This window comes from Cryptococcus neoformans, assembly GCF_000091045.1.
Source record: "Cryptococcus neoformans var. neoformans JEC21 chromosome 10 sequence".
Taxonomy (NCBI): domain Eukaryota; kingdom Fungi; phylum Basidiomycota; class Tremellomycetes; order Tremellales; family Cryptococcaceae; genus Cryptococcus; species Cryptococcus deneoformans.
Window position 1 is genome coordinate 161,014 of NC_006679.1, and position 12,357 is coordinate 173,370.

The 12,357-nt window shown below is 49.0% G+C and overlaps 4 protein-coding genes across 4 annotated transcripts; all 4 read left to right on the forward strand.

The window, feature by feature from the left end:
- Window positions 1-188: 188 nt before the first annotated feature.
- Window positions 189-3,331, forward strand: CNJ00580 (Prolyl endopeptidase, putative). Its single transcript, XM_024657922.1, has 10 exons — window positions 189-597; window positions 647-963; window positions 1,014-1,122; window positions 1,171-1,540; window positions 1,589-2,342; window positions 2,393-2,666; window positions 2,729-2,927; window positions 2,979-3,006; window positions 3,059-3,093; window positions 3,148-3,331. The coding sequence occupies exons 1-10, from the start codon at window positions 340-342 to the stop codon at window positions 3,225-3,227; spliced, it is 2,424 nt and encodes an 807-aa protein (XP_024513604.1). The 5' UTR covers window positions 189-339; the 3' UTR covers window positions 3,228-3,331.
- Window positions 3,332-4,305: 974 nt separating this feature from the next.
- Window positions 4,306-5,625, forward strand: CNJ00585 (hypothetical protein). Its single transcript, XM_024658752.1, has 3 exons — window positions 4,306-4,563; window positions 4,663-4,743; window positions 4,802-5,625. The coding sequence occupies exons 1-3, from the start codon at window positions 4,513-4,515 to the stop codon at window positions 5,543-5,545; spliced, it is 876 nt and encodes a 291-aa protein (XP_024514434.1). The 5' UTR covers window positions 4,306-4,512; the 3' UTR covers window positions 5,546-5,625.
- A 341-nt stretch (window positions 5,626-5,966) lies between these two features.
- Window positions 5,967-9,561, forward strand: CNJ00590 (glycogen (starch) synthase, putative). Its single transcript, XM_567312.1, has 11 exons — window positions 5,967-6,024; window positions 6,412-6,630; window positions 6,686-6,748; window positions 6,803-6,931; window positions 6,985-7,102; window positions 7,156-7,483; window positions 7,533-7,751; window positions 7,800-8,300; window positions 8,353-8,465; window positions 8,525-8,912; window positions 8,972-9,561. The coding sequence occupies exons 2-11, from the start codon at window positions 6,506-6,508 to the stop codon at window positions 9,187-9,189; spliced, it is 2,202 nt and encodes a 733-aa protein (XP_567312.1). The 5' UTR covers window positions 5,967-6,024; window positions 6,412-6,505; the 3' UTR covers window positions 9,190-9,561.
- Window positions 9,562-9,985: 424 nt separating this feature from the next.
- On the forward strand, window positions 9,986-12,345 carry CNJ00600 (response to drug-related protein, putative). Its single transcript, XM_567313.1, has 4 exons — window positions 9,986-10,756; window positions 10,809-10,922; window positions 10,976-11,946; window positions 12,020-12,345. Exons 1-4 carry the CDS (start codon window positions 10,423-10,425, stop codon window positions 12,191-12,193), a joined length of 1,593 nt encoding a protein of 530 aa, XP_567313.1. The 5' UTR covers window positions 9,986-10,422; the 3' UTR covers window positions 12,194-12,345.
- The last annotated feature ends 12 nt before the right edge of the window (window positions 12,346-12,357 follow it).

A 12,357-nucleotide genomic window follows, 5' to 3' on the forward strand; every position in this document is an offset into this window, starting at 1 on the left:
AACAGCCGGGCGCCTTTTTGTTATGCGTTTTTATTTGGCGTTGGCGTTCGGGGTCGGTTTCAGCCGCTGTTGGACGCCGGAGGAGGATTCCCCCACCCAGCAGCCTCCACCCTCCACCCTGTTGACGCGAAGTCCGAGAGCTTTCTAATCTTAGTCTGGCTCTTTATATTTTTGGAGGCGCGCGTCAAACACTTCTTATCCACTCATACTAACGAGTCCATTTGCCCATAAAGCCATGTTCAAAAATGTCAAGTGTTATCTCTGATTCAAGCACCTTCCGTCAGAGTGTTTAAAGCAATCTACCAACGCCTTGAATACCACTATCCATAATTCGGCAAGATGAGCGGTCAACAAGCAAGTCACTCTTTCAGCACAGACAAGACGGGCCATGGCACTCTTAAGAACGTCCATGCGTCTGATTTTACAATCAGCCCCGGACAGTGGAAGAAAAATGTTAACTTTTCACCATACCCAGTTCCTCCTCAACATGGGGGCATTACTGAAATTATCCACGGAATTGAAATCGAGGACCCATGGCGAGCTCTTGAAGACCCCGATTCCGAGGTGACAAAGAAGTTCGTCAAGGAACAAAATGATGTGAGTGCTTTCAATGTAAGGAAGGACTCTACCTGACCAGCAAACACAGTTCTCTGTTCCCAGACTTACCAACCACCCCCTTCGAAAAGAGCTCGAAGCCGCCGTTGAGCAATGTTACAATCATGAACGTATGACCAGTCCCGAACTTCAGGGCGATGGATACTATTATTGGAAGTTTAACCCTGGTACCTCTCCTCGGGACGTCATCGTTCGATCGAAGGATCTCAAACGCGACTTTGGGAAGGCTCCTGGCGGGAGTGGTCCCGAAATTTTCTATGACTTGAACAAGGAGGAGAATATCTCTCTTTATGCCCATAGCTTTAGTCCTAGCGGGAAACTCTGGTGTGCTGTTCTGCAGTATGCAGGGTAAGCGAAATAAATATGTGAAGGAAGGCTATTGCTTACCAGTTATGTAGGAGTGACTGGCAAAGGATTCGAGTCATCGACACCGAGAGCAAAGCTGTCCTGGAAAAGGACTTGGGAGGATCGAAGTTCACTTTCGGCGTTACTTGGGTAGGCGAGAAGGTGAATGCTTTTGATGTTCCTCTCTTCGTTAACTGACATGGATTACAGGGTTTTATTTACAAGCGGTCAATCGACTACGATGCCACTAGTGACGGTTACGACGGTATCGACGGCTCCTTCGGCATGTTCTACCACGCAGTCGGCCAACATCAGTCCACCGATGTTATCGTTTGGAGTCCCCCGCCTGGAGAGTTTCAATTCATTGGTAAAGCCAAGGTCGTTGCCGTTGATGAGAAGGAGGAGAACAACAAAAGGGCATTCTTGGCTCTCGACATCTACAAGAATACCAGTCCTGAGACTGAGCTGCTGCTGGTCGAGTTGCCCGGCGGCACTGCAGGCCCTGCTGGCGTTCTTCTTCCAGAACTGGTTACCAAGGAGATGAAGTGGGTATCCAGAGGTTTTACTGGAGAAACTCATTGTGAGTATCGAATTCGATTATATTACTTCCATTGTTAATGAAAGGTAGATATTGGTTCGTCCAGTGCCGAACGTCACTTCTTCACTTCTTTTACGGACGGCGTCTCTACCGGCCGTATCATTGCCTTCGACTCCGCCGACTGGGATGCCACAGACATCGACAGCCCCTTACCTATGCAAGAGATTGTACCCGCGGATCCCGAAGGCCACCAACTTCAAAGCGCCTACTTCATCGGCGACCGACTGCTCGCTCTCATCTACCTCAAACACGCTTGCGCCTCTGTTGTCTTCATTGACGCTCGGACGGGCAAGCCTCTGGGTTCTGCCGATGCCCAAGGTACCCATGGTAACGTTGCTGCCGACCCAGAGACTCAAGTGCCCGTTCCAGAGGAAGAGGTCCAGCACGCAAAGGAAGGGCAAGTCGTCATTCCAGAGCACGGTGCTATCACCAGCATTTCTTGCCGACCTGACGCCAACGACTTTTACTTTACCGTTGACACCTGGGTTGCGCCTTCATACGTACTCAAGGGTGAGCTCATCAAGAACAAGGCTGGTCGGTACGAGGTAGACATTAGTAGTGTCAACTCTTCTGAGACCGCTGCTCAAGAGACGTTGGTTTGTTCTCAAGTATTCTATACCTCACATGACGGTACCAGGATTCCCATGTTCATCTGTCACCCTCATGACCTTGACCTCACACGCCCTCATCCTCTGCTTCTCCATGCTTATGGGGGCTTCTGCTCGCCTCTTATTCCCCACTTTGACCCAATGTTTGCCGTTTTCATGCGTAATCTCCGAGGAGTGTAAGCTTCATTTCTTCGCCCGACAGACTAATTCCGCTGACTCCTTTCAGGGTTGCCATCGCTGGTATTCGAGGAGGTGGTGAATACGGCAAGGCGTGGCATGAAGCTGCTATCGGTATCAAGCGCTCTGTCGGCTGGGATGACTTTGCTGCCGCCGCTCGATATGTTCAGTCTCGAGGACTTACCACCCCTTCTCTCACCGCAATCTACGGTAGCTCCAACGGTGGTCTCCTTGTTTCTGCTGCCACTGTTCGAAACCCAGAGCTTTACTCTGTCGTGTTTGCTGATGTGGCTATCACAGACTTGATCAGATACCACAAATTTGTGAGTGTCATGTTTCGCTTTCTGTTTGACTTTCTCGCTTATGCCTACAACCTCATTTGCAGACACTCGGACGAATGTGGATGACTGAATATGGCTCCCCAGAAGAACCTGAAACCCTCGCGGTTCTTCGCGCTAATTCCCCTCTTCACAATATCAGCCGCGATCCTTCTGTCCAATATCCTGCTATGCTCCTCACCACCGGTGACCATGATACACGAGTGGTACCCGGTCATTCGCTCAAGCTACTTGCAGAGCTGCAGAGTGAGTTACTTCTCAATCAAGCCATGATAACTACTGACATGTATAAACTAGCTCTCAAGGCTAAGAACCACGGGGCAATGTGAGATTTATAGTATTGATGCTAGAAACTTTTTGCTGATCACTTGTTCTAGCCTTGGTCGAGTGTACATAAACGCAGGGCACGAACGTACGTCTACCATATAATTGATCCATTCCAGCCACTGATATTAGACCGTTGCAGAATCAACAAAGTCAACCGAGAAGAAAGTTGAGGAGGCGGTTGACCGTTTGGTATTTGCACTTGACAACATCAAGATTTGATGTGATATCTTGAAGACATTTCCGGGACTTTCGATGGTTATCTTGAAACAAATCTAGTGTATTTTTATGTAAAAATGTCGTCTCTCTTAAATGAATACATATCGGACCACATGTTGAACTGTACATGGTCATGGGAGTCACTTGCAATGCCTTCAGCCGGATAAATCTACAGTTTCACATTCCGCTAACGTCGTACCAGAGCGGGTGAACTGATAAGGTGTTCCCTACTTCTTCACAACTTCAAGGATTTCGATAGCGCTTTGAAGATATTCTTCATCGATTTCCTTACTGTGGTCGTATCATCAACCGAATAACTCCCCTACAGCCGATCAGAACCAATGCTTCAACTAGACTTCACACCCCATGGCGCCTCCCTTGGGTGATGGAGCTGCGGGATGCGCCATGCCCTTCAGCATCTAGACAAAGCCTTGATTGTGGCTCCTTCACCTATGTAGCCCGGGAAGCTTCTCTGGTACAGATGGCGACCAGCAAATTCCATCGCAGACTACAAATTAAAAAACGAACAAAGGAGCGGATGATGATAATCGTTGAGTCGAGTATCTGAAGATTAGATACTGAGTATGCAGTTACTTATCCTGCCGACGAAAAGCCAGGGGTAGAGATGCTCGCAATGGCTGACGATGTTTTTGGCGACTTCTTTCGGGAGGTTTTCAAAGTTGTACAAAAATCCTAATGGTTCCACTATCGTCGTGTTCTCGAAGACGGAAGGCTGATTGTCGTCCGCGTTTTTTGAGCGTCTTTATGAATAGGCAATAGTGATAGAGAGGTCTTATGTGATAGGGATTGAAGATAATCGTCTGGTTCGGCAGCTTTGACTAACATCCTTCGAGGTTCAAAAGTCCGTATTCAAAAGCAAGTATAGCATAGAAAAGCAATAAATGTACCAAAGAGTCACGGTGTGCAAATAATCATAGTGGACGTATCAAAGCCGCGAGTGCTCCAGGCACTAGATCATCGTGGGAATATTACAATCTACTGCATCGGCCCAGACGATTGCGAGCAAAGAAAGTTCGCTTCGTTGCTCCTCTTTCATTTTCGTCTTTTCTCTCCATTTATCCAAGCTAACTCGATTATTCCATTCAATCCTGCATACCACAGCTTCCTCACAGGTCGAGTATAACACCTTCTCGGTACTGAACGCTCGGGCAGAGAGAATCCCTGCAGTTGTCTGCTGCAGCATTACCTATAAATCAACATCTTTTGTACATCAGCAATCTTATAATCGGACAGTATAACTTGAACACGCTGAAGTAAATTGCCCAAGATGATGTGTATCAAGCATATGTTGGTATATGTTCTTGTATTCCCCCTATCTGTGAGTGATTAATTGCTCCATAACGTCCATAGTGTCCATAGCGTCCGCGCAAAGGCACCTGTTTGAACGTGGTGTTGACATTCTAATTTTTCACCAAAGGCATCACCTCCTATATTCCTTGCATGTCTTGGTATAGCAGTACTGCTTCGTATCAAGCCTTGTGGATACTGTCTTACTTTGGTATGTCGCTCTCATATAAAGTTACTGCTGCGATGCTAATGAGAAGCACTCTCTACAGGCTACGATCCTCTTCCTCTCCTCATCGCCCAACTCGCCCTTCCTCAAACATTCTTCTCCGTCATTGCAGAGCAACCAAATCCAACCACTTTCTTCCCTCCCTCTAGACGCCCCAGTCCCAAATCGAACATGGCTCACCCTCAACGCGGGCCAGATCTGGGATCCCTGTCTCGTCGGTTACAGAGAAATGAGCAAGGCTTTAGAGATGGAAAGGAATACTACCTCTGTAGCTGGGCACGGTGGAAGACAGGGGAGGAGGTTGGGTGGGATATGGCAGGAAGGATCTCGAGCTGTGAAGGAGTATGTGCTTGCCGTTCGCGAAGGTCTGCGGAAGGGACAGCGGCCGGCGTTGGTGGAGAAGGTTTATCAACCTAAAAAAACTCTGGTGCGACTTGTTTCCAGACGGGAAGGATTAGTGGAAAAGAGCGAGGAAAGGAGGTATCTGCCAGCATTTTATGTGGACTGGAGGTACAAGGGAATTGGATTTGTGCTTGATTTCGGGTTGAAACGTTCGGAAGAAGGGTTGAAATGGGAGATTGAAGAGATGCTGGGCAGAGCGTGGGATAGGGAGGAGCTCAAGTCAATGGAGAAGAAGAACGATTGGGGAGGAGTCAGTGGAGAAACGGTAGATGCGATTGAGAGGAGTTCAACACAAGCGGAGGAGACGGTGGTTGCGTCGGAGAAGGTGGAAGCGGAGACTAAGCAAAGTCGCTGGCGCAAGATCCCTCTTGTTGGCAGTTGGTAGGATTAGCCTGGTGCAGATAGAGGACGAATAGATAGATTGACATCCATCATTATTTCTGCATCATGATGTTGTACTGTGGGCGCTTCCAAGGACTAACATTGCTGGATACGTACGATCGAAGCTACTGATAAAGGAACGTCAATAATCCCTGCAGTAGTGTGTAAGTCGGCGCCAGCCACCGGGAGAACGACGATTAATTAGTGCGCCCCGCCGGAATGTGGGGACATAAGTGGGACGCTAATTAGCTCTGCGGCAAGAGATGGTTGTGTGTGGGATGACGTCTTTGGTTACGGGGCCCTCTGGAGACAGCGGAGCATTACCTAATCAGGCAATAAACGGCTGTCAGACAAGCACCCCGGCCCCACTCGTCATTCTTCTGCTATGTATACCGCTGTCTCCTCTGCCTTCTCCTCCACATTCCTACAGCTGCTGGGAGCACAGACCTCGCCTCTTCCCCACATCCCCTGCTCGACACCACGGTGAGTCCGTCTTCCATCCATCTCCTGTCCTCCGTTCCCCCTTTCAGGAACAACTCCGCTCTTCAATACCGCATTGGGAAGTCATTTACCCTGGCTCCCGTATACGAATACCTGTTGTGTCCTGCATCCTGCATCCCCAATTCCTCCTCTTCTCTATCATCTCTTCCTCCCCTTCTTCTTTTCCTCCCATCTACCGCTTCGCAAAACATCGGGAAAATCCAGCTTGTCTCAGCCAGTGGAAGACCGCCTTTGGCTCAGGTCCGTATTGTGTTGTGCCCCGTTACTACCGTTGGGTGAAGGGACGCCCTCTACTCCGCTCTCTCTCCCGTCTCCTCTCTTCCATCTCATCCTTCCTCTGAAAGCAGCCGCTGACTCTCTTCCATCCAGAGCGTAAAGAAAAGTAATCCTCTCCAACCAATTAACTACTGCCCATCTATATATCCTCCCACAACTCTACCTCATTCAATAACCTGTATCCGTCATGCCTCGTTCCGTCCACAACCCGTTCCTTTTTGAGGCTGCTTGGGAAGTTGCCAACAAGGTCGGAGGTATTTACACCGTCATCAAGACCAAGGTGCCTGTTACTGTCAGAGAATACGGTGACCGGTGAGTCTGTCCCTCGAGCAGAATTCGAGGGGGCCAGAGCTAATATTACTTCCAGCTTATGTTTGATTGGCCCCTTGTCTTATAAATCTGCTCCTGTAGAAGTCGAAGCCGAGGAGCCGTGAGTTACTGATACTAAGCAAAAGATAAGGGGCGGGAGCTGACAAATACCTAGTGGACCGGGACCGTTCGGAGATGCTCTCAGGTCTATGCAGGAGCGCGGCGTCAAGCTTCTTTACGGCCGATGGCTTATTGAAGGCGCCCCTAGAGTGTTGCTCTTTGACACGGGGTCTTGTTACGACCGGTAAATCAAGCAATTTCTCCGTGCTGAGGGAAGATGGCTGACCGTCCAGGTAGTATGGACGAATGGAAGGGTGACCTCTGGAACCTTGCCGGTATCCCCTCGCCTCCAAATGATCACGAGACCAACGAAACTATCGTCTTTGGCTACATGGTCGCCTGGTTCCTCGGCGAGGTACGCCGCTCCTCCCTCCCACAAGGTTTCTCCACGCTAACTCTGATCACAAGTTCGCTGCTCGCGAAACCGACAACGCCATCGTTGCCCACTTCCATGAATGGCAAGCCGGTTTAGCCATCCCTCTTTGTAGGAAGCGACACATTGACGTCACCACCATCTTCACCACCCACGCGACTCTTTTGGGTCGTTACCTCTGTGCTGGCAGTGTCGACTTTTACAACAACTTGCAGTACTTTGACGTTGATCATGAAGCTGGTAAGCGGGGTATCTACCACCGTTACTGTATCGAAAGGTCTTCTGCACACTGCGCCGATGTGTTCACCACCGTCAGCCACATTACCGCGTTTGAGAGCGAACACTTGTTGAAGAGGAAGCCTGGTACGTTTGTGAATTCTGGTCGCCATGCCTTTTGCTAACCGCACTACAGATGGTGTCCTCCCCAACGGTCTCAACGTTGTCAAGTTTGCCGCCATGCACGAATTCCAGAATTTGCATGTTCAGTCCAAGGAGAAGATCAACGAATTCATTCGTGGTCATTTCTATGGTCACTATGACTTTGACCTGGACAACACCATTTACATGTTCACTGCTGGTCGTTACGAGTTCAGGAACAAGGGTGTCGACATGTTCATTGAAAGTTTAGCTCGTAAGTTATACTGAAAGAGGCTGAAAGGCGAAACTAAATAAAGTCCAGGGTTGAATCATCGCTTGAAGAAGATGGGCTCCAAGACCACCGTCGTCGCATTCATCATCATGCCCGCCGCTACCAACTCTTACACTATCGAAGCTCTCAAAGGTCAAGCTGTCACCTCCCAGCTCAAGGACTGTGTCGAGCAAGTGACCAATCGTATCAGCAAGCGAATCTTTGAACACGCCTGTCGATACTCTGGCGAGCACGGTACAGAGGTTCCTAATCCTGAAGATTTGCTCTCCAACGAGGACAGGGTTTTGCTCAAGCGAAGGGTGTTCGCCCTGAAGCGAAACTCTCTGCCGCCTATCGTCACGCACAATATGGCGGATGACGCAAATGACCCTATTTTGAACCAGCTCAGGAGGGTACAGTTGTTCAACAGGCCCGAAGACAGGGTCAAGGTTATCTTCCACCCCGAATTCTTGAACAGTAACAACCCCATCTTGGGTCTGGATTATGAAGAGTTTGTTAGGGGTTGTCACTTGGGTGTTTTCCCTAGTTACTGTGAGTGTATTTGGTGACTGTAGAAGAAGATGAAGCTGACATGTCTTGCAAGACGAGCCCTTCGGTTATACCCCCGCCGAGTGTACTGTCATGGGTATTCCCAACATCACTACCAACTTGTCCGGTTTCGGTTGCTTTATGGAAGACCTCCTGGAGTCTCCCGAGGTAAGTCAATCCCCCACCTTTTTTTCCTTTTACTTCTGGCTCACTAACTTGTATTGTAGGACTACGGTTGTTACATTGTCGACCGACGAGGTCAAGGTATCGAAGAATCTGTCGACCAGCTCACCGGCCAGCTGCTCTCTTTCACCACCAAATCCAGAAGACAGCGTATCAACCAGCGTAACCGTACTGAACGCCTGAGCGAGTTGCTGGACTGGAAGTCCCTCGGTCTCGAGTACGCCAAGGCTCGTCAATTGGCTTTGAGGCGAGCTTACCCCGACTCATTTAATGATGATGAGCCCGACTTCACTGGTGTGCAAAAGGTTGGCGCGCCGCTCTCTGCGCCTGCGAGCCCGAGGATGAGGACTGGGATGATGACTCCTGGGGATTATGCCACTTTGACTGAAGAGATGGAACATCTTTCTACTCAAGACTACATGGGTGCTAAGAGTGAGTTTTCCTTTTCCATCTTCCCCATATGTGATGACAATGAGTTAACAAATCTTCAGGCTGGAAAGGCATCAACGATGATGATGACGAGAACCATTATCCTTTCCCTCTCGTCATGAAGCCCCGTAAACGCTCCGACTCTCTCGCTTCTGCCATCTCTGGTAACGCTACCCCTTCTGGCGGTAGGAAGCTCTCCGAAAATGATTTGGCCAGGGCCGATGCTGCTTTGAGCAATGTTGAGGGGGTTCACGCCGACGGAATCAACGGACATCATTAGGTCACTTGGGCGCTGGAGTCTCCTTGGCATTGGTAAAGTCATGAAGGGCGGACTGTGTGTTGGCGTGATTCCGTGAAAGTATTCAATTTAATTCAGTGTAAACGGGGAAAGCCCTGTTTACATGTGTCGTTTCTGTAATTAGTTCTGCAAAGTCTGGGAAAAGGAGTAAGGAAGGGATTTCATGAGGGAGGAGAGAGAAAATGGAGGAGCGCATCTACCATACCAAAGTGTTTTGAGCGACATTTTGGTATATTTGAATTCAACTGTTCCTTGAATGGATATTTTGAATGAACAAGAGCAAAGCGCCAAAGAAAGGAGGTCATCTTCTCGAGTCAAATCCGGACGCAAACTAGAACTGGAACAACTGAACTCACCCAAATGAAGATGTGCAACGTAGAAATGCCTTTGTTGCTTTTTCCTGCTGCTTCATAAGCATACAATAAACAAGGATCACTTATAAAGCACGAATAAAAGGTCCAGCTCCAATACTGGCGGACTCATCGAGCCATATGATAAAGCAACACAACGCACGCCTGCACCGACGAAGCTCGCAAGAATCGGCGAAGCATGAAGTGTGAAGAAGGGCCCCCGCCCGGCAGCTGCGATAAGGCACGGTTACCCCCACTGATAGCCGGAGGCCCGAGATACATAATACATACGTAAGCCGGATGAAAACAGATACAGAGTGGAGGCTGTCTGAGGCTTGGCACTTACAACAACCGAGGACAAAACCGAGGGGAGCTCGGTGTTCCCCATTTTAACACTGACCGAGGCGGGTGTGGACTGCGTCATTTTTCTACTAGCCAGACTCATTTACAACTCCTCCGAGCCATCTAATCCCGCCTTCAGGCGGAGTATTAGCAATGCGGTCTGCATTACAAAATAATGCGCTCACTTCGCCTGATGTACATTATTAATGGGCTTCGGTCTTCGGTGGCCGCACCAGCACGAGAGAAGAGCGAATATATTTGTATCGTATTTAATAATCAGTTCGGAGGCTGAGTACTCCTCCCTCTCCGTCTTACTATTTTGCCTCTTCCAGACATTCAAAACGGACTTGCTTAGCAAGCCACCGCAAGCGTGCTCTATATATCACGGTCCCGCAGCGTCTGATCTAACTGCCCAAAACCGATATATACTACAGCTATCGCCCCGGTCTCGTACTGCAACATCCACCAACGATAACGATATCATTTCGGCACTCCCTCACCGACACTCCGAGCCAAGTCCATAATGTCCTCTCAATTTACCTCCAATGCTCGATCTGACGCAGATGGGCGCAACGAGAATGTCCCAGGCCCTTCAGCGCCCGAGCCTTTCGCTCCTGATGATCAGGAGTATGGAAATGAGGAGAAGGTTAGAAGTCGAGCTGGGACTGGTCAGTCTGGCAAGACTTTCAGGAATTCCTCTGGCGAGGAGAAGAGTTTGGATGTAGAGGACGTACCGAAAGCGAGCGAATTCCACGCTCCAGAGGCTAAAGCGACAAACAACTTGACTCCTGCCGCTGGAGTTGCTGCCGCGGAACCTGGAGGAGGCAAGCCAAAATTGGAGAAGTTCAAATATAGCTGTGAGTATTGATACTTCTTCGATTGATCTGCTAGATGCTGATAAAAGTACAGTTTGGGACCCGGAGATGGCCATGTTCAGGAAAATTGCCTTTAAGATTTTGGGTGGTACCATTGTGATTACCACTATTATCATGTGGTTATGTCTCCCCTTCTATTGGGGTTCTTGTGGGTATTAGGAATTGTTGCTTGGTGGACAATAGTTGACTTTTAGAGCGCAGTGTGGAAATCCAACAGATATACCGACAAATTGACCGTTAGAATCATCGACCGAGACGGCGGTGAAATCGGCCAAACCTTTTCTCAAGGTCTCCTTTCTCAAACCAACCTCAACTACTTTGTAACAGATCCCTCTGAATTTCCTACCGCCGACGATGTCGCTCATGATGTAGTCGAGGAAGGTGTTTGGGCTTCCATTGTCATCAATGCTGGCGTCTCCGATGCCCTTGTATCTGCTAGAGAAAACGGTAATTCTAGCTGGAGCGGACCGTCTGTCATCGATGTTTTCTACGCGCAAGCTAGGCAGGAAACTGCTATCAACAGCTATCTCCTTCCTTTCGTCCAGGAAGTTTTGGGTCAGCTTTGTTTCCAGTACAATGCTCAGAGCGCAGCTACCTACCTCCAAGCCAACGTCAACAACGCCACTGCTCTCAGCCTCGTCGCTCAGGCGCCTACGACAATCACCAACGATGTATGGTATACGTTGAATAACCTTAGGCCTTACAACCAGCCCGTCGCTCAGGCTATTACCCTCGTCGGTCTTATTTACATGCTCATCTTCTCTTTCATCATGACCATGACCAACAATGCTGTCCGTGAAATCATCGCCCCCTTCCTCACCACTCGAGCCTACATCATCTACCGACTTGTCTCCCCTATCTGTCTCTATTTCCCCGTATCCTTCTTCTTCTGCATGGTCAACTTGCCCTTTAAAATCGACTTTGGCGCGCACTACACTTATGCGGGCGGTTTCTTCCTCTGGTGGTTCGCTCTTTTCTTGGGTATGTCCGCTGTTGGTCTCTCTACCGAGGCCGCGATTACCGTGCTCGGTCCCAAGTTTATGGCGTTCTTCCTTGTGCCCCTCATTATCGTCAATGTGTCCGTCGTCAGCTTGCCCCAAGAGTTGCAGCCTTGGATCTACCGATACGGTGTCGCCATGCCCTTCTACAACTGTAACCATATTGTTCGAACTGTAAGTCTTGACCTCTTTTCACTGCTTTTGCTACGTCATGTCGCCAGCATGCTGACTCTTGCCATCCTCTTAGATCATCTTCAACACCAAGAACGAAATCGGCCAGAATATGGGTATCCTCGTTGCCTGGGTCGCCCTCAACTTTATCACCATCTCTCTTGGTACATGGCTCTTCCGAAGACAAAGTATTAATCAGCATAACAAGGAAGTTGGCGAGAACGAGATGGACAGCGCAGACAAGGTCTAATTCCATCAGTTGATCGAATGGGAATTTGATTTCGATCGGCCAGGGTTTGGTGATAGTTGGGTCTATTTGTTGGGTATCTTCTACTGTATCTGGGACATTTTCAGTTCTTCGTATCATCTATTAATTAGCTTCGCGTCATTGCTTCGTGAAAGCGCTTTAGAGTA

Bases quoted from the DNA above. Each gene is read 5' to 3' on its own strand.
- CNJ00580 (XM_024657922.1), top strand. From the start codon at position 340: ATGAGCGGTCAACAAGCAAGTCACTCTTTCAGCACAGACAAGACGGGC. The intron at 964-1,013 runs GTAAGCGAAATA...CCAGTTATGTAG, and splicing joins GCTGTTCTGCAGTATGCAGG to GAGTGACTGGCAAAGGATTC. The intron at 2,667-2,728 runs GTGAGTGTCATG...CCTCATTTGCAG, and splicing joins TGATCAGATACCACAAATTT to ACACTCGGACGAATGTGGAT.
- CNJ00585 (XM_024658752.1), top strand. From the start codon at position 4,513: ATGATGTGTATCAAGCATATGTTGGTATATGTTCTTGTATTCCCCCTA. The intron at 4,564-4,662 runs GTGAGTGATTAA...TTTTCACCAAAG, and splicing joins TTCTTGTATTCCCCCTATCT to GCATCACCTCCTATATTCCT. The intron at 4,744-4,801 runs GTATGTCGCTCT...CACTCTCTACAG, and splicing joins GTGGATACTGTCTTACTTTG to GCTACGATCCTCTTCCTCTC.
- CNJ00590 (XM_567312.1), top strand. From the start codon at position 6,506: ATGCCTCGTTCCGTCCACAACCCGTTCCTTTTTGAGGCTGCTTGGGAA. The intron at 6,749-6,802 runs GTGAGTTACTGA...ACAAATACCTAG, and splicing joins GAAGTCGAAGCCGAGGAGCC to TGGACCGGGACCGTTCGGAG. The intron at 7,752-7,799 runs GTAAGTTATACT...AATAAAGTCCAG, and splicing joins GTTCATTGAAAGTTTAGCTC to GGTTGAATCATCGCTTGAAG.
- CNJ00600 (XM_567313.1), top strand. From the start codon at position 10,423: ATGTCCTCTCAATTTACCTCCAATGCTCGATCTGACGCAGATGGGCGC. The intron at 10,923-10,975 runs GTGGGTATTAGG...TTTAGAGCGCAG, and splicing joins CCCCTTCTATTGGGGTTCTT to TGTGGAAATCCAACAGATAT. The intron at 11,947-12,019 runs GTAAGTCTTGAC...CCATCCTCTTAG, and splicing joins GTAACCATATTGTTCGAACT to ATCATCTTCAACACCAAGAA.